Source organism: Penicillium malachiteum (assembly GCF_028827825.1).
Source record: "Penicillium malachiteum strain IBT 17515 chromosome Unknown utg000005l:1.0-9002435.0:326005.0-9005861.0, whole genome shotgun sequence".
Lineage (NCBI taxonomy): Eukaryota > Fungi > Ascomycota > Eurotiomycetes > Eurotiales > Aspergillaceae > Penicillium > Penicillium malachiteum.
Window position 1 is genome coordinate 2913504 of NW_026643099.1, and position 21027 is coordinate 2934530.

A 21027-nucleotide genomic window follows, 5' to 3' on the forward strand; every position below is an offset into this window, starting at 1 on the left:
CATAATAAGCATGTAATTCAGCGAAAGGTCCTGCCATAAAATGAGTCTTGGTATAGGGATAAACTAGTCCTTTTTAATATATAAGACAGGCTATCTTCTTGGTATACTTCGGATAAAAATCACCAATAGGTTACTGATTTATCTACCTAGCTTTCTTACGTTATATCCACTGGCTAAAAGCTACCTTGATATCTAAACTTGCTGTGCTTTTATAGAGTGAATAGGATATGGAAAGCATCGTGACTCCCCACTATACTAGTTAATCTATTTTCTGCCAGGCCAAAACTAGTCCTAAAGAGGCATGCGAGCTGTGGCAATAGTGTCTTGCCGTACGCATAAAATACTCTTTTTAATTTCCTGAGCTTGACCAACCTCAAGTGCTTGGAAACTCCTGGATTTCTCTTTATACTTGGAAGATACTTAAACAGCTATTTACGAGTATTCTCAAGCCTTTTACATATTGTAGTGGGGAGTCATGTCCCACTACGTATTATACTTATCATTACAGGCCACGTTACCTTATGTCATGTTCCAAGGTTCTGGTGCTGTACATACAAGATTGGTCGTTGTTATAGTACTAGAATACACACTTCTACACCTCCCTGACTACATCCCTACAGGGTGTCCCATGCCTTATTTAGGTCTTGATTTAGGTGTTGCTGGATGCAGACGTCTATGTTGGATCGACCCGTGTATTTTGATTATACAGCATTATGTTCCACTCTTTAATATGTACTATAGAGCTAACAGAAATTACGTCAAGAAAGAAAAATAAGTAAAGCCAGATAATTGAAGCAAAAAGGTATAGTGCGAACAGACAAAAGAAAATATCCCTGCCCCTTTTCCGTGGAAGAGTAACGCGGTTCAAATCTTGCAATCAGTAGATAGCCATCATGGATGGCCTTAAGTTGAAGTACTGGTCCAAGCTTTTGTCGCCTAAATGTATGCGCTACCTCAATTAAGTGGTGGTTTGTTGAGTGATAAACGCAATCACAAGAAACGAAACATATGTCAAATTTTTGTGGCGCAGTCGGCCATCCAAATCCCTCCTCATTTCTTCCTTCTCATCTTCTGGAATTCTGAAGCCTCGGTGATTTGCACAACACCAACACTCTGGGGTACAATGGCCCCTGCCCTTTGGTCTTTTTGAGTAGGATCTTTGCTTGCAACAACCACAGCCTCGACCGCAGCATCCAAGGCGATCTGAGCATTCCTGAATTAACTCTTCCCGCATAAACCATGTATTTTTTTGTCTCAGGAGATCATAATCCTGTTTCAGTCGCAGTCCTGTTGTATATTCTGCGCGATAAAGGGCATATTCCTTTCGGGGTAGCATTTTTTGAGTGTTTTCTAGCTCGCATGCTAGCTCTTGAAGCCGAGATTTCTTAATGTCAATAGCTGCTTCTTTCTGTAATGCCTTCAACTCAACCTCGATCGCTTCCTCACGTTGTACAAGCTCACGCAACGCGTACTCAGCAACAAATAACCCAACTAACCTCTCTCGGAGAATTCTAGCCTCAGAATAAAAGAGTATCTCTCCATCATCTGACCAACACCAGTCGGCCTGTCTGTATATCGAGCCCAGCTTCAAGTTCTTTCTTTTAGTGAAAAGCCTCATACTTCTATCACAACAAGCAACTACCGAGGAGTATTCCTCTCAACCAATCTGGCAGATCGAAATCGATTAAAATGGGGAATATTAGCCTTTGAATCTGATACTCATGTATTTTGCCCGGTCCGTCTGGATAGTCGGAATTGTTGGTACAATTTATCAAGAATTGGACATGAATGGTATACCAATCTATTTAAATGTTCACATGTACGAAATTTCTGAGTCATCGCGTCATTGGTAACGGATCTAGTTTTACACATGTGCATAGACATTTTGTGTATGATTAGGAAATTCTAGGCATAGTCCGAGGTCTTTTTGTCGTCATTGTTTAGGGCCCGCTACAATTTAGGCAAAATCACAGTCTAACACTTTCTGGAAACCATGGTTCGATTCTCAGAACATTTGACCCTTGCTGTTTGATCAAAACACTGGCATCTTTTATTACACTCACAATTCCACGGTTGTCTCTCCCGAGGTCGCTTTCTAGGAGAAACCTTCCAAGGTTGGAGCCATCCATCCATGGTTCGATAATTACAACCATACAGTATGATCGAATCATTTTTTATTACACCTGGGCAATCTTTCTGATCTCTCCGCTTTCCAAGGGAGAAACTCTTGATAAACAGAAGTTTTTGTCTACCTCTACAGTAACTGGTCATTCATCGTCCGGATCACGTATGATCAGCCAAGGTGAAGCGGATCAACGGATGCCGTGTAGAACAGGATCAAACAATGTTGTACACCTGGGCATATAGTAGAATAAGCCAAATTTAAAGGCTTGATCTATAGAAACGGCAGGAGCCTTGGTTTAGGCACCGTGTTTATAAATAAACAATGCTCCAGGTTCCCGTTTCTTGTTTGAATCGAACCCATTTTGACAACACCCACCATGGCTTCTCTCAACCTGTCTCGCGCTTCTGTGGCCTCTGCCACCAAAATCTCTTCTCTGCCCTTCTCTTTGCCCTCTCTTTCCCCCCTGTCTTCCCCCCTTCCTCCCACCTCTCCCCCCTTCCTCCCACCTCTCCCCCTCTCCTCTTGCCATCGCCGCGCCGTACATTGCTGTTGGTGTTTCGGGTATTATAATCACCGCCATTGTCTGCGGGTTTCTTGCGTGGCGAGCCCAGTATGTGCCCTCTAATCGTATAGCTTTAAACTTTCTATCTCTAATCGAATTCTTATCATTAGCCGAGCCGAACAAATGGCTCTGTTGGATCACCCCCAGAGGGTGCTTACCCAAGAGTACTTGGAGAAGCGGAAGAAAGCGAAGGGTAAGCGACCCTTCAAGTTAGAAAAGAGCTTTATCCTCTGAAGCATGACCGTTATAGTATAGGGCTATGCTAATCGAGGATGAATAGCCCCAACCAGCTCCAAGGAGACCAAGCTGCCCAAGATGCCGTTTAAGTCGGTCAAGGATCCCAAGGGCAAAGAAAAAGATCGTGGTGATGGTAAGCTGCATTCATTGAAGGTATAGGCCCATATCAATGGCCCTATACTAACCAAATTATGCTTTCGCAGCCAGTCCGGAATCACCAGCGTCTGCCAAGTGCCCGCGACTCCCTATTGTGGTGGAAAGTTATGTGACCGACCCTCAAGCATCGCCCAACAAAGCCGTCGATCCCTCCGCCTCCTCCGTGCCAACTAGTCCTGGTGTTGAATTTCTCCTGACCCCTCATGGTTACCGTTTGCCCCCAATGACCCCAAGGCCTACAGACGCTGGCCTCACGATTGAATCTGTCTCTAAGGAGAAGAAATGAACTCTCACGTGTCATTGTATTCTTATTATATCCTCCATTGTTCTATTTCCTTCCAGTTTCCAATGAATGAGCTCAAAAAAACTTTCTTTTTCCATTTTTGGGCCGAATTATTGCTTCATTCTATGTCCAGTTGAACTATAAAGCACCATTCCACACGGCCAGAGATACTTTGAAGACTCCAGAGCAGTCGCCATAGGCTTTATCCAGCAGGGGTGGTAATGTCTTCATTGAACACGAAGGAATGACTATAGTCCCATGCCTGGACATATACGGCGGGGCCTTTCCCTTGGTCGTGGCAAGCTTTTATTTCTTCCCTCTGATATATCCTTTTATAAAGTTTTATATCGAGGCAGATGTCCATGAAGGCCACGGTCAAAGAAGTGAGAATCCATCCTTGCATATATCCAGTCTCAAGCTGCTGTTCACTGTCATGGTGTTAGTCATGTCCGTGGCTACCCCAGCAGAACGCGTACCCATTCTCCAATTCAGATGCAACATCCATTATACTATTCTGGAGATTGCTGGGCTGGTGGGCAATCGTTGGGGAAAATTGATATGATGGGCGAATGGAGCCAAAGTCGGGCAACTTCTACGAAGCGAAGTTTCCGAAGTTTCCGAAGGCGCCGGGATGCCAGCTAGAAACCTAATTTTCCCCTGACAATCGTTCAATCTCCTGTGAAAAATTTATCACGTTATTAAATTCATAGGCCAGTATTGTATACTTGACCCTATTTATACTAATAAGCGAGGGCCTAGGTGCTATATTGCCCTTACAACGTATATACACTAGCAAGGATTGGCGGGTTCTGACTATATTTCTGGTCTGGTAGATTCAAGTTACGCCGTGGCGCTTTTTCCGATAAGTCCGGGGCTATATATTGTAGCGGGGAGCGTAGTCCAACTCATGTCTGCGAACCACGAGAGGACAGAGATATAGGCTCGCCACTGAGAGTGGTAGGGATATAGAAGGAGACCACAGGGTAGATGGAGAGTTGGAAGAGGTCTGATGTTCAGCTATCACACACGTAACGACTATATACAACATACTTTTTAGTCACATGCCACACCGCTACTCCCCTCTACAATATGTATACATATAAGGTATAAGATGTGAAAATATATTAGTATTTAGCCTATTATTCTATTTATCTAGAGCCCCTATTAGAGACTATCTTTAAGTTTATTTAATAAGGAAGAATAACTATCTAATAAGTAGGATAGCTTTTTTAAGAACTAACAATAGAGAGCACTTGTTAATAAACTAGAAAAATATCCTCTGGGGGTAATAGGATAAAAAAGAGAGAAGATATATTATCGGTAGAAAGACAATCCGAGTTACTTATACAGAGTACCCTGGCTAGCTGGCGGTGGCTTTCTCCAGTTCAACAACACGTGCTGAGTGCTGCTGTTAGTGATGGGCTGTTCCTTTCTGCTACGCGATGGGGCTCTTTCCTCGTGATGACCCCGCACCATAAACCTCTGTTCTGATTTAACCTTCCCTACTATTCATCCTCAGATAAGCATAATTTTTGTCGCAAGACCGCTATAGCCTTCCTACATGGCCCGTCCTTCCAAAGATGCCTTCCAAATCGGCTGAATCTGTGCTCTTCCGATCGAGGCTGCAGCTGCAGCCGAAATGTTAGATGAGAAATTCGGAATTCTCGAGGAGCAAGATGCGGCGGACTCAAACACCTACACGCTGGGCCGAATCGGCAAACACCACGTCGTAATCGCCTGCCTTCCAGGAGGCCAGTACGGAACTACCTCAGCTACTACGGTCGCAAACAACATGGTCCGCACCTTCTCCAAGTCGCTCCGAATCGGATTGATGGTCGGTATCGGGGGTGGAGTTCCTTTCGCTGCTCATGACATCCGCCTTGGCGATATCGTGATTAGTTATCCGCAAGGCACTTGTGGCGAGGTGATTCAATACGACATGGGAAAGGTTATTGCAGGCGGTGAATTTGAACGAACTGGGTCGCTTAATAGTCCCCCGAGAGCACTATTGACCGTAGTTGGTACGATGAGAGCTGCCCGAGTCATCGACACTCAGGACATCGTGAAAGCATGACACCAATGTCATAAAGGTGGAAGACGAATTGACGCCGCTAAAGAGTGCAGGGACCCCACTATATACATTCTTGATCCGCTTTTGTATAAACAGACCTCGATTGACCATGGTGCGGAGCTTTTCGTGGAACCCGAATTGAGAATGAGTCTCCGTGGGGTTGCCAAATGGCAAGGAATATTGTCACACACAACGTTATATGAATCCTGGCTAGATCCTTCCAGTTTGTCGCAAGGAATTTGAATTTGGCATTGCAAGGCTAGGGCAATAGTTGTGGGATGCCCCATACTTGTGTCTTTGAATTGCCCATTCTGAAGATGTTGGCGCATAGTGACTTGAAAAAGTTGTAGGATACCCCTAACGTCATCGATAGTAACGGAATTTTTGCTGGCCGTTGGTTCCAGAAGAAGCTCAAAGATAGGACAGTGCTACGGTCAGTCTGGAATTGCACAATTGGACTCGGATATGTCATGCCTGCGTTTCTCCTTAATACCTCTTCATTTCCCTAGGTGCGCACGGTTTCTAGGTCTAATATGCGTTCAGTTTTACCAAGGACAGCTCTTATATTGTGAGGCTCTATGAATCCCACGGAAATTAAGTCGTAGACCTGTGTTGAAGTATCATTAACTTACTTGTGATGATTTGGCGGCGAAGACGCGAGAGTGCTATACTAACAGCGAGTACAAGCTGTGTAAGGCTCGGAAATTCTCATCCAAAGTCATTTTCAAGCTATTGTTGTATATTGCGGAGAGGTTATCCTGAGCGAGAACTCTGAAGAAGATATGCAGCTCAAGCGCCTCTTAACATGTCCAGCCTAGGGCTTGCAATTCAGATAATAGCCACTTTTGGGCAAACTGGAACGCATTCTGTTCGAGACACCGCTGCATCGTTTGTAGAATGAAATGCTGGGCTTGATACGGTATGAATCCCTCTGGCATTCCGGACAGCATGTAGTATTTGATGAGGAAAGTTCTCTATAGTTACTATTTCATGCGCGCGGGCTGGCGTTCGGATCACTCTTACTTCCGGCGGAGGAAGCGCCTGCATAACCGTTACGCGACTAGATAGGTTGCAACAGGTTAATAGAGTGTTGGTTGATTGATTGATAATACTAACTTAGAACTTCTCAAAGTCTTATCTACCCAAGCAGGATGTAATTACTTATATATGATAGCTAGGCTCTTTTTTTGCTTATCTAGTCTAGAGAATCTAAGTCGGAGATGGTAGTCTCTGTCACCGTGATCTTCGGCATGCTCAGCGTCTGGATCTTGCTCTGGAATTCGCTGAGCGCGGTCACGACGGCATCATTTGTCTTCAGATTCCGCCCATCAGTACGAGCCGCGGCGTACACTCCTGCAACGGCTCGAATAGCTTCGATGGCCCAACCTTTGGAATAATCGTCTACCATCTGGAAGTAGTCTGGTACCCACGCCCACCACCACTTTTGCAGATCTTGAACGCCGGTAGCATACTCGACTTGGGCCATCTGCAGACCGACGCTTTGGAGAACCCAGTTATACGTCTTAGAGACACGAGGGTCGGCGAAGAAGTCATACATACCAAACACCCGTTAGGTAAATTCAGTTAGCGAGAGAAGTTGAAGGGGGGGCGGGTAAGAAGGAAAAGCGGCCTTACGGCTTGAATGGTTGTTAGAACCTCCTGCACAGCCTCGTCAGTATCGGCATTGACAGCGGCATTTGCCAATTTTTCAATAGTCTTTGTGCTAAAAGGAGGCCCGAGACCCATGAGGGCGCCCTTGACTCCATTGATTGCAGCGTCAGTAGTCAGCAGTGGGTGCGGGTTATATGTCGACCCGAAAGCTTCCATGATTCGGTCATTGGGAGTCTGTAGCCGGGTTCCCTTATTATCACTGCCTACCACAGGAAGACCTGCAAGGACAGCATTGACCTCCTTCCACTTATTTGCCCACCAGGTGGCCGACATGGGTAAGAGACCATCTGGCTGGGCACCGGATTGCAAAGTCCCCGATATCACAGCCTCAATGAACTTTGTTATGACCTGCCTATCGATGGCGTGCTCCGTGTTCAAGCCGTCGTACAGGGATCTGGCGACCTCACCAGTCGGAAGAGAGAGCACGGATAGAATTCCGCCATTGCAATAACCTTTGCTCTTCCAAAAAGCCCATCGTTGAACTTGAGCGGCTCGGGAGATCGTGAAGAGTTTTCCGATTGGCGGATATGCGGCGGCGATGACCTCGATAGTCACACCGGCCAGTAAAACAGTGTATTTTTCTCGGCCACCCCCACGCTTTTCCAGTACGTTGAGCTCGCCTCGTTTGGGGTAGCTGACAGAAATCTCATCGCTATCACTTGGACACCAGCCGGGAAACAGCGTACACAGATCGGCAGCGCACTTGGCTGGCTCCCGTGCAGCCTTCTGGACTGTGCAGCAGGCGACCTTCTGGCGGCTCCAGTCGCACGAGGAGCTCGAGTCACCGTAACTAGCACGGTCAACTGCAAGCTCCGTGGAGGCGCACTTGGCATTTGCGAAGTCCTGGCCAGAACTTCCTCCGACCCAATGGCAGTCAGGCAGGTCGGCTGGAGACGTATAGCAGTATTTGTGACCCTTGTACCCGCAAGTGTCGATTTTGTTAAACATCTCTGTGCTTCCACTAGGGCAATCTTTGCCGCTATTAACTCGCCATATTTTGCTAGTTAGCCTTTGTTTCCGAGCGTTCGAAGTATCGCTCTCAGGTTCATGTAGATGGGACTTACCAGCCCGCGTAGGCACATCCGTCAATGACCTCTTCATACTCAGGATCGGGGCAGCAGAAAACCTTGTATCCGCGGCCACACTTGTCAGTGTTACCATCATTGGTAAAACCACCTCCCCATGACGATCGAATGCCGGCGATGTTGATTTCGTCATCCAAGGCCAGGTGTGACGTAACCCAAGATACTGGACTATTTTGGATTGTGGGGGAAGTGGGAGCCGAGCGGGAATTATCCACCTCGGTCGGTCTCCACATTAGTATGCTCATAACGGAGATGGACACAAAACTTACAATCAAAAGCCAAGGGTTATATTTTAATTCAAAGTCAATACTCGTGAAGTGGAAATACTTGAAGTTTGAGGCTTGCATTTGACAATGGCGGCTGCGGCTGCTCCTGCTATCGTGCTCTCGCTGGTGACATAATGCCCGCTTGCTGCTCATTGTCTGAAACGACTCGCCCATTATAGCTAACCAGATCTAGATTACAATTATTATAGCTCCTCGTTCCTAGAACAACGACAAAGAGGAAAAAGAGTCGTAGGCTCCAACTCAATATACGAGCTGCTCGGCTCGACTTAGGTATCTTTGTCAGTCCTGTCTCGATCAATCAAGCACGGAACGGAACCTTGATCACAGGTTAAGTTATACTCACTAGAATGAACTCATTTTGATTTTATGTCATTTGGCTTGTATGTGGTGACACTGAGACCTAGGTAGGGGGGTATCGACTCGTGGTCTTCTTGATCATCAAGGCCTTTCAAGAGTTTGAAAAATACGGTTAGGTGAAATTAAACATGGTCTTACATCTCCTCGCTACTTCAAATCCGTGCATCCTAGTATCTCTAGGTAAAATATCCGCCTATAAGATAATCGGAGTCCTTGTGAGCCCTTGAATGTATACAACGAACGACGATCATTACATTGTTCGTGATTCACCACGTAAGCGACCTTTCTGCGCAATATTATAAAATATTGTATGAATTAGTCGAGAGGATACTAATTCGGATCCCTCAAATTAAAATTCCGTAGGATCACGAGGATCACAATGTACATCAGGTACTTTTTTACTGACGGCGGTCTACAGAGGGTACAAAAGCGGAAGCAGCGTGGAAGGTCCCCCAGTTCAGTATCCTACGATGCGCGGTATCTGGTTACAAACTCCCACTCCTCGAATAGTCATGCTGTAGTAGTACACTTAATTAGATCATCGACTAGTGCAATCACTGTACTTGACCCACTGATGACATACACGGAGTTTGAATAAATTTACCAGTATGGCCGTTTCCAACCGATAATTCAAGCGAAAATGCTATTGTATTGAAAGATTCTGGAACGTGGTCTTCCCACTGAGCTTTAATTAGGAAAGCAAGAGGCAAATAAGAACAGTCCATTATTCCCCAAGAATCAACCCCAACGGGACGCGCCACGGTCTCTTTCATTCTGTAGAAGTACTCACATTGTGTATAATGCGGATCTTACAGGACAAAGTACCCGGGTATCGATTATGTCGTCAATTTTGTTTTCAGGCTCAGCGAAAGGACCACGGCATATCGGGCCAGCAGTGGAGACTGGCCGGGTATCCATGTCATGCCATGGCGGGGAGGGTATCCCTTGTTGTTTCTGTGACCGCTGCCGCCGATCTTTGATTATCTGGGACAGATGAGCGGATGGGATGCATTTCTCCACTGCTCGAGATCCGAGATGCATTGCTCTTCTCCAGTAGCGATCTACCAAGCGTTGCACATTTGAGAATGGTCTGGATCATCTGGTTCTGCTTAAGCGGTTTGGACAGGTACTCGTCCATTTGAGCCTGGATGCACTTCTCGCGATCGCCAAGCATGGCATGTGCAGTGAGTGCAATGATCGGGGTTCGCTGGAGACCACTCGCTCTTTCGTACTCTCGAATCTTGCGAGTAGCCTCGAAACCACCCATGACGGGCATTTGAACATCCATCAAGATCACATCATATCGGCGCTTCTTGACAGCCTCCACGGCCATTAGACCGTTGCCAACAACAAAGACGCTGTGGTTGTGTCTTTGGAGTATTTTCGTGGCGAGTTGCTGGTTAACGTCGTTGTCCTCGGCAAGAAGGATGTCGAACGAGAGGGAGTCGTCGGTGGCAATCGGTGTCGACCAACCCTCCAATGCAGGAAGCATACCATTGCCCATATCAATAGCCTGGCAAGGTGTTGTCATGTACGAACTGATACCAAGATCTAAAGCGGACTTCAAGCTGACACAGACCAAAGGACACACCAAAACAACAGGGATATACTTGAACTCGTCGAATGTTCGTAGGATACGAGCAGCGTCCACGGAGTCCACAATGATGACATCGTATGCATGACCAGACTTATTTCTAGAGGAGTCTTGGATTTCGGGTGGTGGAACATGCTCTTCGTTGCACACCACCAGCGGCTCCAACTCAATCTGCTTGAGCATCTTTATGACATTAGTGGCTTCGGCGCCGTTCTGGCCTTTATCGATGAACAACACCCTGTGATTCCTATATGGCAAGAGCTGAGAAGTAATAGCGTTCAAGGACTGATCGGCGAGCTTCACAACGCAAGTAAAATAGAAGGTACTGCCATGTCCATACTCAGACGTAACCCAAACATCACCACCCATGAGATTGACCAGGCGTTTGGAGATTGACAGACCGAGACCGGTACCACCGAATCTACGGGTGGTTGACCCATCGGCCTGTTGGAAGGTATCAAAGATCAAGTCCAATTTGTCCTCCTCGATACCAATACCGGTGTCGGAGACGGAAAACTCAAAGGCATATTCGTTGGTGGTGCATTGCTCATAATCGGATTTGCGGACAGTGAACTTAACCCCGCCGTGGTCAGTGAACTTGATAGCATTACCGACTAAGTTGAGAATAATCTGGCGCAGACGAAACGGATCGCCAATGACATAATCGGGGACTGTGTTGTCGACCTGGTAGGTCAGGCTCAGGACTTTCTCATTCGCCTTCACAGCCAAAGTCTTGAGCGCATTAAATACAGTACCGCGAACGGTGAATGGAATGCTCTCGATAACCATCCGGTTAGCTTCAATCTTCGAAATATCGAGTATATCGTCGATGATTGTGAGTAAACTGTTGGCTAGATTGTGTACCACGTTTAACATTTCCCGGGTATACTGTTTTAGGTCGTCGGTATCCAGTGTGAGCTGGGTCATACCAATGATACCGTTCATAGGAGTTCGGATCTCGTGGGACATGTTGGCCAGGAATTCAGATTTGGTGCGATTAGCAAGCTCGGCAGCTTCCTTGGCGGCCGTATTTCGTTGAATACTATCTCGCAGATTGGAAACCATCTTATTGATCTTGCGCTTCAGTTCGTCCATTTCTCCCGAAGCATTCACAGTAATAAGCTTGGTGAAATCACCATCCGTGGCGGCATCAGTGATTTCGCCAAATGCCCGCACTTGTGACGTCAGGTTCTCGGCCATGGTGTTCACATCCTCCGTGATCTCCTTCCAGGTTCCTGCGATCCCTTCCACATTGGCTTGGCCACCCATCTTTCCATCGACGCCGACATCGCGAGCAACCCTCTTCAGTTCAGTAGCGAACTTAGCCAAACGACCCACCATATGATTAATAGTCACTTTGAGGGTCAGCATCTCTCCATGCGCATGTACCTCGATCTTCTTGCTAAGATCCCCCTTGGCAATAGCCTGTGTCACGTCTGAGATACTTCGCACTTGTGAAGTCAAATTTTGCGCCATAGTATTGACGTTATCGGTGAGATCCTTCCATTTTCCTTCTACATTGTCTACTTTAGCTTGACCTCCCAGGGTACCATCGGTACCGACCTCACGCGCGACTTTGCTAACCTCAAAAGCAAACGTGTTGAGACGGTCCACCATGCCGTTTATGGTACTTTTCAGATCGAGCATCTCGCCCTGTACGTTGGCAGTGACCTTCATGGTTAAATCGCCCTTGGCGACGGCCGTGGTAACGTCTGCAATCTCACGCACATGAGTAGTCAGGTTGTTAGCCATATGGTTGACGTTCTCTGTAAGGTCTTTCCATGTGCCTTCCACATCATTCACGGTGGCCTGGCCACCTAGTACACCATCGGTACCGACCTCCTTGGCGATCTTAGTGACTTCTTGCGCGAACTGGCTGAGTTGGTCTACCATGGAATTGATGATATGCTTCAGCTCGGCAATTTCTCCTCGGCAGTTAGCTTGCACCTTCTGCGTCAGGTCGCCCTTAGCGACAGCTTTGGTGACGGTGGCAAGATCACGCACTTGCGTGGTTAGATTATGTGCCATCGCGTTAACATTGACCGTAAGTTCGTTCCACATGCCCTGGACACCTTCAATTTGGGCTTGACCTCCCAGCACACCTTCCGTACCGACATCGCGCGCGACTCGTGTGACTTCCGTGGCGAACGTCCCAAGTTGATCCACCATGGTATTGATCGTCTGTTGCAGTTCCAAAATTTCACCCTGAGCGCGACTTTCGATCTTCTGACTCAGATCACCGTGAGCGACAGCAGTTGTGACAACCGCGATTTCTCGCACCTGATCCGTTAGATTCTTGGCCATAATATTGACATTCTCCGTGAGCTCCTTCCAGACACCGTGGACATCAGTGATTTGAGCTTGACCGCCAAGTATACCCTCCGTTCCGACCTCGCGAGCGACTCGAGACACTTCGCTACCAAAGACTTGCAGTTGGTCCATCATGGTGTTAATCGTACGTTTGAACGTAACAATTTCCGGGTCCATCTCCAAGGGGTGGATCTGAACCTTCATGGAGAGATCACCGTTGGCAACTTGCGTGATGATGCCGCCAATTTCTCGCAAGGCTTTTTGGAAGGCCTCATTAGCCTGTTGATACTTCCGGAGCTCCTGCTCGAGAAGAACAACATCCTCATTTCCGAGCTTGGTGAACGCACGGCGGGTATGCTGCTCCTGCTTCTGCAACTCGTCGCGAACCTGCGCTATGATAATCTTCTGGAAGCTGATCTCCTCGGCTTGCTTTTGCACATGTTTGCGGAAGATGCTGATTTCTTCTTCGCGCACCATATGTGTGACGCCAGTCACATCTTCCTCGGCGGTGCTGCCTACGTCGAGGTCTCTAGCCGGGGCGGATAGATGGGGTGGATGAGAGAATTTCTCTTCAGGGTCCGACGTGGTCAACTGTCGCCGACCGGGTTGATTAAGTTTTTGCTGCTGTGTAAGGCAATAAGAAGAGTCAGAACCTTGACCGGACAACAAATGATCGAGCCCAAAGGTCCACAAAAAATCAGGATCCTTCTCGTTGGATTCGATAACAGGCGGGGTGGTCTGCTAGGGGTTGTTGGGAAGTTTGTGATGACTGACAGCTTGGAATTCCAGGTGGTGCACGCGGCCCATCAAGGCCTCCAACTCGGTTTCGAAGGCGACCTTTGCTGGGTTTGGTTCCCCGGGAAGTTTGAATAATTTGGAACCGTTAGTCGCGGGAGATTCGAAAGCAAAGGGGGGGAAGACAGAGCCCCTGGTGGGCTCGGCTTTGGCGAGATATTGCAGCACTACCGTCGCTGCCACGAGTGTCTCGTCCGTACTAGCCATTTTACCCTGGCACCTTGTTAGTCGATCATCCAAGGTCGTGATGATATGCAGAATCCGAAACTGCAAGTCCCCGCACCGTGTCTCCGGCTGTGCCGGCAAGGTTCGAATCCAGGGCGAAATGTCTTTCCTGGTACCTCAGGCGTTTGTGGGCCAGAGAGGGAGCCATATCCCAAGAAAAAAAAGAGCTGGGACGGTCGAAAGCCGGAACCAGCGTCAAGACGAGCACAACTTACTGGAACAGATTCCTGACACGACAAATCCAGCAAGCCGACTACAGCAATATAGGGTGATTACACCGGAGTTCTTCGGGGACGGGTGTGAGAGTATGATCCAGGGCCGTCCCGACTGACCCGGGAAATTTGGGATGTCGAAAGGGAGACCCTGAAACGGAGCGTTTCGGTTTCCAAGGATGTTCCCAGATGAAGAGGGACGGCCGCCCAGTAACGTAATTCCCGGTCGAGCGGCACACCTGGCCGAGCGGCACACCCATCGCCAGTAGACAAATTCAAATTCAAATACTTTAACCCAACACCGATAAATTCAGTTATAAATACGATTTTTACATACATTGGTCTGATGCCCAACCTCTCTACATCCACTACACCTAGGCTGAGCCCTAGGGGCTGGCTGATTCGGCTGAATAGGTAGTTCAACCTGGGTGTGTGGTTCGACCACAGGTTGTTCGACAGGCAAGTTCACTTGCGTAAGTAGCTGTAGGCCTTCTTCAACGGTCAACCCCTCTTCACCGGGTATCTGTCTAGCTGATCGATTGCGTTTCTGTCGTTTTTTCTCATTCGCTGCGCGTAAATTGGCGTTTTCTTGCGCTAGTAGCGCAGTGTTGTGTAGCGCTATGGAGTGGCCCTTGATGATTTGATCTAATATCAATTTTGATGGGCTGGGAAGACTGTTTGACCGTTGTTTGAGAAGAGATTTAAGCATTGAAGCTTGTTTTTGAAGGTGAACCACAGTTCTAGGTGTCTTAGGTGTAAATTGACTAGATCTGCTACTCGGTCGGCTACCTGGTGGTGTAGGTGTCCGTAGAGAAATATTCAATTTAGAAAGAACTCTTTCAGCATCAATTGGTACTAATCCAGTAGCTAAAAAGCTATTTTGGATAGTCTTCGGCCGAAAAGCCTCAACACGTGCACGTTGGAAATCAGCTAAGAAATCAAGCTTGTCGGTATGGTTATAGCCTGTACGTGCAAGGTCGCTTATAAAACGACCATATGTACGTTTTAATATTGCGAAAAAACCAACATCTAGTGGTTGTAAAAGATGTGATGAATGTGCAGGCATACAAAGTGGGATGATATTGTTTTCGGTGCAGATTCGGTCAAATTGGGGCGTGAGATGACTTCCATGGCCATCAAGAATCAATAGCCGAAATCGACCACGGCCGCGTGAATTTGTTGATGGAATGAATAGCTTTTCAAGCCATCGTAAACCAATCTCATCGGTAGTCCAGCCATTAGCTGAGACCTCGAATCGCCAATCTTTTGGAAGGTTATCGAACCAGCTAGCAACAGCAACCTTTCCCTTAAAAATCACACATGGTGGTAATGAATAGCCATCTACACAGATAGCTTCAATTGCCGTTACCCATTCACGGTTTCCGGGTTGCATACGATACTGCCACCATACGATACTGCCACCCATACGATACTGCCGCCCATACGATACTGCCGCCCATACGATACTGCCACCATACGATACTGCCGCCCATACGATACTGCCACCCATACGATACTGCCACCCATACGATATCGTGATTTCCCATAGTAAACAACCCTTTTCTACACGCGATTTCTCACCACCTCCATGCCTGAATCTAAAGAATCTAATGCATCTATTGAATCTCGTATCCAATTGACTCTCCTTGAATTGGAAAGTATCGAAAAGCCTACCGTACCAGCGCCTTCTTGCGCGTTACAAAGGGCGCCCATCACTCTCTGAAAGACCACCTAACGGTCGCAAATTGGATGAATCGCAAGAATCTGCCCTTTGCAGATACATCGATTTCCTCGATTCTATCTCTTTTCCACCTAAGCGACCGGTTATCGCGGCTGCTGCCAATTCAATTCTAGCTAGTAGCCATATTGGTCCAACCAAACCACCTACCATCGGCGACCATTGGCTAAGACGCTTCCTCCAACGCCATCCTGAGTATCTCTCTCGCCGCCAGCGGGCAATGGATATAGAGAGAAAGAATTGCCTAGATAGGCAGGTTGCAAGAGAGTGGTTCAATTCCTACCAGGAGACTATCGCCCAGTACGGTATTACTGCAGACGATATATGGAACTTTGATGAGACCGGTTTCAATATCGGTGTAGGCAAAGACCAGTGGGTTATTACCCGCGAACCAAAGCGCCAAATCTCTGGCGGCTTTAGTACTAATCGCGAGTATGCAACTGCAATTGAAGCGGTTTCAGCTACTGGTTCTACTATCGCACCGGTAGTAATCCTAAGCGCTAAGGTCCTTCTACTACGGTGGTTTGAGATAGTAGGCGATGAGAGGATCGCTGTCACCGAAACTGGCTATCTTAATAACGTCCTTGCCCTGCAGTGGATACAGCTATTCAATAAGCTTACCAAGGATTCGGTTAAGGGGACATATCGTCTATTAGTATGTGACCAATTCGGCTCTCATCTCACATACGAATTCGTCAAGTACTGCGAGGACAATCGAATTATCCTCTTCTTTCTTCCACCTCACTCGAGCCATATCCTTCAACCACTAGACGTTGATGTATTTAGTGCTTATAAGCACTGGCATAGCGAATGGGTGTACCATGCAACCGTTAGTGGATATGAGAGGATTACGAAGGATGACTTAGTGCAATCGCGCAGATTCGACAAAAGACCTTCAAACCTTCTACAATTAAGCTTGGCTTTCGATTGACAGGCTTATGGTCGATCAATCCTAGTATCGTCCTCGAGGTTTTGGTCGATTCAGTAGGAGAGGATTTCGGCTTCAATACACCAAGCCCGCCGTCATCAATTGGTGGTAGTGGGCAACATTCATCAGATCTCAGACACCAAAGACTGCCGATCGTGTAAAGCGATTAGAAGAGCACCTAGATCATAATATCAATCGCATGCAACAATCACCCTCTCGTCGCCTACTCAGAAAGATATCAAAAGCTGCGACCGAATTCGCCTATCTTATTGATGAGCTGCAGGGTAATATCGAGAATTCGAGTTATCTATGAGAGATCCGCTACGCTCGCGAAAATCACTCACGAAAGGCATCTAAATTGACTGAGGTAGTGCACTCAGCGAGATTGAACGTATGAAGCGAATTCTAAAGAGTGGTGATGATTTGAAGGCTCTTATGAAGCTACGCCCATACTTGAAGCGAGAGGTCTTGCCTGAATTGAAGAGGGCTTGTAAGAAGAAGGGTTACTTCATCAAGAAGTAGATTTCTGTATTATCCAATCAAATAGCTACATTTCGGTATATCAATTAACTTCTAAATCGCACTGCTTTGGTGGTTTAAATCGTATAGAAACTAGGTGGTTGAATTGTATGGTGATCCGATATCTTTTGGGTGGGCAGTATCGTATGGGTGGGCAGTATCGTATGGGTGGGCAGTATCGTATGGGTGGCGGACCATCGCCGCGAGGGTCCGTAAAATATGTAATATTTGTAAGCGGCCGGGTAGTGTGAAATAAACCAAACACAGAAATCTTGGACGAGTCCACTTAACGATCAGACTCCACTTATGGATGGCTCCGAGAAACATAGGGGCCCCTCTGTCCCAATTATCGGGCTCGGCATGAGACATACAGTGAGGCCCTGTCCCCACACCCCCAATTATTAGTATTCAGGAGCGCTTCGACAAAGTGGGGAAAACTGAAACCTCCGTCATCCTTTGAAATTGTCCCTCGTTGAATCATTTGCGTCATTCGACTTCCTAGTTGGACTTGTGAAATATATCTACCGTTTCCGTATCTCCGCAAAAGTGACATAATGAGAGTGTCTAGGGGAGGAGCATATCTCCCGATCGAACTTACCCTGCTTTTGGCCGAATATCTTATGCCTGTTGATCTGCTGTCTCTTTTATGTGCGGCCCCCGCGCTCGCACGACTCTTAACTATTCAGCATACCACGATCCATGACGAAGGAGGGAGGTCGATCCTACATCTACTCGCGAGGGAAGGGGAGGGCGAATTGATTGAGCTGCTGCTCGCAAACGCCGGTATCCCGACAGACCCGAAGGATAACTGCGATCGGACGCCGTTATCTTATGCGGCTGGGGGTGGATATGAAATGGTGGTCAGGCTGCTGCTGGACCGACAAGAGGTCGAAGCGGACTCGAAGGATAACGATGGATTGACTCCGTTATCCCATGCGGCTGGAGGTGGACATGAAGCAGTGGCCAGGCTACTGCTGGACCGACAAGATGTTGAGGCGGACTCAAAGGATAACTTGGGTCGGACACCGTTATTATATGCGGCCTGGCGCGGACACGAGGCGACGGTCAGGCTACTGCTGGACCGAGAAGATGTCGAGGCGGACTCGAAAGCTAATTGGGGCCAGACACCGTTGTCCTTTGCGGCTGGAGGCGGACATGAAGCAGTGGTCAGGCTACTGCTGGACCGACAAGATGTTGAGGCAGACTCGAAGGATAACTTGGGTCGGACACCGTTATTATATGCGGCCTGGCGCGGACACGAGGCGACGGTCAGGCTACTGCTGGACCGAGAAGATGTCGAGGCGGACTCGAAAGCTAACTGGGGTCGGACACCGTTGTCCTGTGCGGATGAATGTGGACATGAAGCAGTAGTCAGGCTACTGCTGGACCGAAAAGATGTCGAGACGGACTATTGAGACAACCGTTGAAGAGAAAATTGCTCGATCGCTCTCTGCCAAGCAGACGGGTCCAAATAGCAGAAGAATCGCATAATAGTGCAGTGCTCAGCACCGAAGGTACAGGAGATGTCAAAAAAAGGTCAAAATAGATCATCACCCACCCCGGGTGTCCAGAGGAGTGGAGTTGTTCGAGACAGAATTTCAACCTTGGGGTCAAAGTGGAGGTCTTAGAGCTTTCTTGAAGCCATGAATACTATATTCTATGCGTTTCCATGCAAAATTAATTGTCTGGTCTATAATTCTGTGAGTCCCCAACCCCGAGATAATTCGCCACGTTAGGTTAGAATCAATTTTTGAAACAATGCGAATATGGTTGGGCAATTAAAAAAGCATTAATCCATCCTAATAGTCATGTACATCAAAACTGCTAGCTCTGCCAGACAAGGGACTCTGGCCGGACTCTGGGCCAGGAGGGGCAGGCAGACAGGGGACCCCCGGACCTGCTGCCTGCGACACTGTTTTGGATCCCTCAATATGTTAAATATCACCTTTCCCGACTCCCCATTTAGCTGGGACTTAAACATGGATACTTCTGACAACCGATTCGGTCACCTGACGAATGAAATCGCATCACAAAGACTTCGTTTCTACCAAGGATGTGCTATTATTGAGTTTCAAAATTTGGTGTTTGAAGTAAATACTGTCCTTGGCAGCAGAGATTTTGAAGAATGAAATTTGCAAAGACTTCTTAGGGTCTTCGAGATTGAAGGATGTGGCAATCTTGAGCCGGAGCACAAGAGTCGCTGCGCTCATCGATCAAGAAAAATTGTCCAGGGCTCTTACAAAATCCAAAATTACACCGGAGTCGCTCTTAGATCCGACAAATCAACCGGCACTATCATTTGAAAGTGATATTCAACTGATATGTGTATATGGGAAACAACGTTTAAAGGCGGCCGAATCCTTTGGAGAAACAAGATGGCTGGTTGATCTCTATCTAGACAGTGGGTAGTTCAATTCTGGGGTGAAATAAGTCTGACACAATCTCCAGGTATTCCTTTGGACGCTCTCATTCAACTTAGAGAAGAATCCGCGAAGAGTCTCGAGTTTACCGATGGCGAGATCTATCGTACGCTTAGGATATACCAACTTTCGGGGAACAGCGTGCAGGAAAACAAATGGAGGGCGAGACTGAGTTCTGAGGGTCGACGTCAAGATATACAAGGCCTACATCGGAATGACCTTTGTCTCAATGGTCTGGATAAACTATTGCCATTTGTAGGTATGTGGAAACCGCTGAAGGCGTCTCAGATTGAGCGGATGCTTGCATTAAAATCTCCAGAGGTACGGTAGCTCTCCAATTTCCACTGCCTCGCTTACAGATGATATTAGTTGATTTATTGCTACTTGACGAAAATTCATGAAAGTTGGTCTCGCAGTTTTGAGTATCAAACTACATCATGCGTGGAATTCAGTTCTGTGCAGCTAGTTGAAGGTTTGATGCCTCAGTCATCGCTGGCGGATCGGAGACGCATAGCCGAACTGTTGGACTCAGAACAGATATTTCCCCTTGTTACAGAGGCTGAAGAAAGGGCTGCCTTGCGAGACTCTCTACAATCTACTCCAAGAAGAATCATCTCACTTAACAAACTCATCAAGGACACATTATTCCTTGAGGAACCGGCAAAAGCATTACGTTGTCTATGCCCACCCCGATTCAAGGGAAGCTTTAAACGGACCATGCTTCGTCAGTGGGACATGGTCGGGACGAAAGATCACTCGAAATTCAGCAATCTGAGCATCAATTTGCAACTATAGAGCGGAACGCAAATTCATTTCCACTTTGTATGATGCAACTTTGGCTCTTCGCACTCAGACATTTTGTCTATCAAAAACGGGGCTCGAAAAGCAATTGACGTCATTTTGGATGGTCTACAGAAGACCTAAGTTTGAGGCACCTAGCAGCCTTAGCTGAGCGGTTGGGCTTCCACTCGAATCAAATCACATCCCTCCAAAGTGAAAGCTTAAACCAAGATATCGCAAAAGGCTTCATGGAGTCGCTTTGTAGGCAGGATTTCTACAAACTTGACCAACGAAGAGTGCAATCGATGTCAAACCAGTTGCGCATCATTCTTCGAAATTTGCCAACGTATTCAGAGCAAGATGTCAATGTGGTTCAATTCACAACAAATAGCTCAGAAGCAGCTGCCAAGCACAGACACAATAGGCCAACACAAAAACAATATGATGAGCAGCAGAAATACCTCTTTTTCGAACCGCTCTTTGGTCCGCATCAAGCCCCTGAGGAATACCCCACTTCCTTATGGGTAACAAGAGAAATACTACTTTGTTTTTTTGGAGATGACATTCGAGGAATAGTCTCTACTCAACTACAGAATTAACTGGAAGAACTCACAAGGTCAACTGATGCGCCTAGTCAGGGCATGAGTAACCAGTATGAAAGTTCCACGGGAG

The 21027-nt window shown here is 47.3% G+C and overlaps 7 protein-coding genes across 7 annotated transcripts; 4 read left to right on the plus strand and 3 right to left on the minus strand.

Moving 5' to 3' along the window:
• Nucleotides 1-3002: 3002 nt before the first annotated feature.
• Nucleotides 3003-3366, plus strand: N7483_011093 (uncharacterized protein; the record flags this gene model as incomplete). Its single annotated transcript, XM_057094520.1, has 2 exons — nucleotides 3003-3057; nucleotides 3128-3366. The coding sequence occupies 2 exons, from the start codon at nucleotides 3003-3005 to the stop codon at nucleotides 3364-3366; spliced, it is 294 nt and encodes a 97-aa protein (XP_056940491.1).
• A 1636-nt stretch (nucleotides 3367-5002) lies between these two features.
• Nucleotides 5003-5437, plus strand: N7483_011094 (uncharacterized protein; the record flags this gene model as incomplete). Its single annotated transcript, XM_057094521.1, has 1 exon — nucleotides 5003-5437. One exon carries the CDS (start codon nucleotides 5003-5005, stop codon nucleotides 5435-5437), a length of 435 nt encoding a protein of 144 aa, XP_056940492.1.
• Nucleotides 5438-6629: 1192 nt separating this feature from the next.
• N7483_011095 (CAZyme family GH18) lies at nucleotides 6630-6992 on the minus strand (the record flags this gene model as incomplete). The annotated part of the gene is made up of 1 exon (XM_057094522.1): nucleotides 6630-6992. The coding sequence occupies one exon, from the start codon at nucleotides 6990-6992 to the stop codon at nucleotides 6630-6632; it is 363 nt and encodes a 120-aa protein (XP_056940493.1).
• A 26-nt stretch (nucleotides 6993-7018) lies between these two features.
• N7483_011096 (CAZyme family GH18) lies at nucleotides 7019-8423 on the minus strand (the record flags this gene model as incomplete). The annotated part of the gene is made up of 2 exons (XM_057094523.1): nucleotides 7019-8105; nucleotides 8170-8423. The coding sequence occupies 2 exons, from the start codon at nucleotides 8421-8423 to the stop codon at nucleotides 7019-7021; spliced, it is 1341 nt and encodes a 446-aa protein (XP_056940494.1).
• Nucleotides 8424-9753: 1330 nt separating this feature from the next.
• Nucleotides 9754-13740, minus strand: N7483_011097 (Histidine protein kinase NIK1; the record flags this gene model as incomplete). The annotated part of the gene is made up of 2 exons (XM_057094524.1): nucleotides 9754-13479; nucleotides 13537-13740. The coding sequence occupies 2 exons, from the start codon at nucleotides 13738-13740 to the stop codon at nucleotides 9754-9756; spliced, it is 3930 nt and encodes a 1309-aa protein (XP_056940495.1).
• A 1818-nt stretch (nucleotides 13741-15558) lies between these two features.
• Nucleotides 15559-16639, plus strand: N7483_011098 (transposase; the record flags this gene model as incomplete). The annotated part of the gene is made up of 2 exons (XM_057094525.1): nucleotides 15559-15628; nucleotides 15675-16639. 2 exons carry the CDS (start codon nucleotides 15559-15561, stop codon nucleotides 16637-16639), a joined length of 1035 nt encoding a protein of 344 aa, XP_056940496.1.
• A 1070-nt stretch (nucleotides 16640-17709) lies between these two features.
• Nucleotides 17710-18570, plus strand: N7483_011099 (ankyrin repeat domain-containing protein; the record flags this gene model as incomplete). The annotated part of the gene is made up of 1 exon (XM_057094526.1): nucleotides 17710-18570. One exon carries the CDS (start codon nucleotides 17710-17712, stop codon nucleotides 18568-18570), a length of 861 nt encoding a protein of 286 aa, XP_056940497.1.
• Between the last annotated feature and the right edge of the window lie 2457 nt (nucleotides 18571-21027).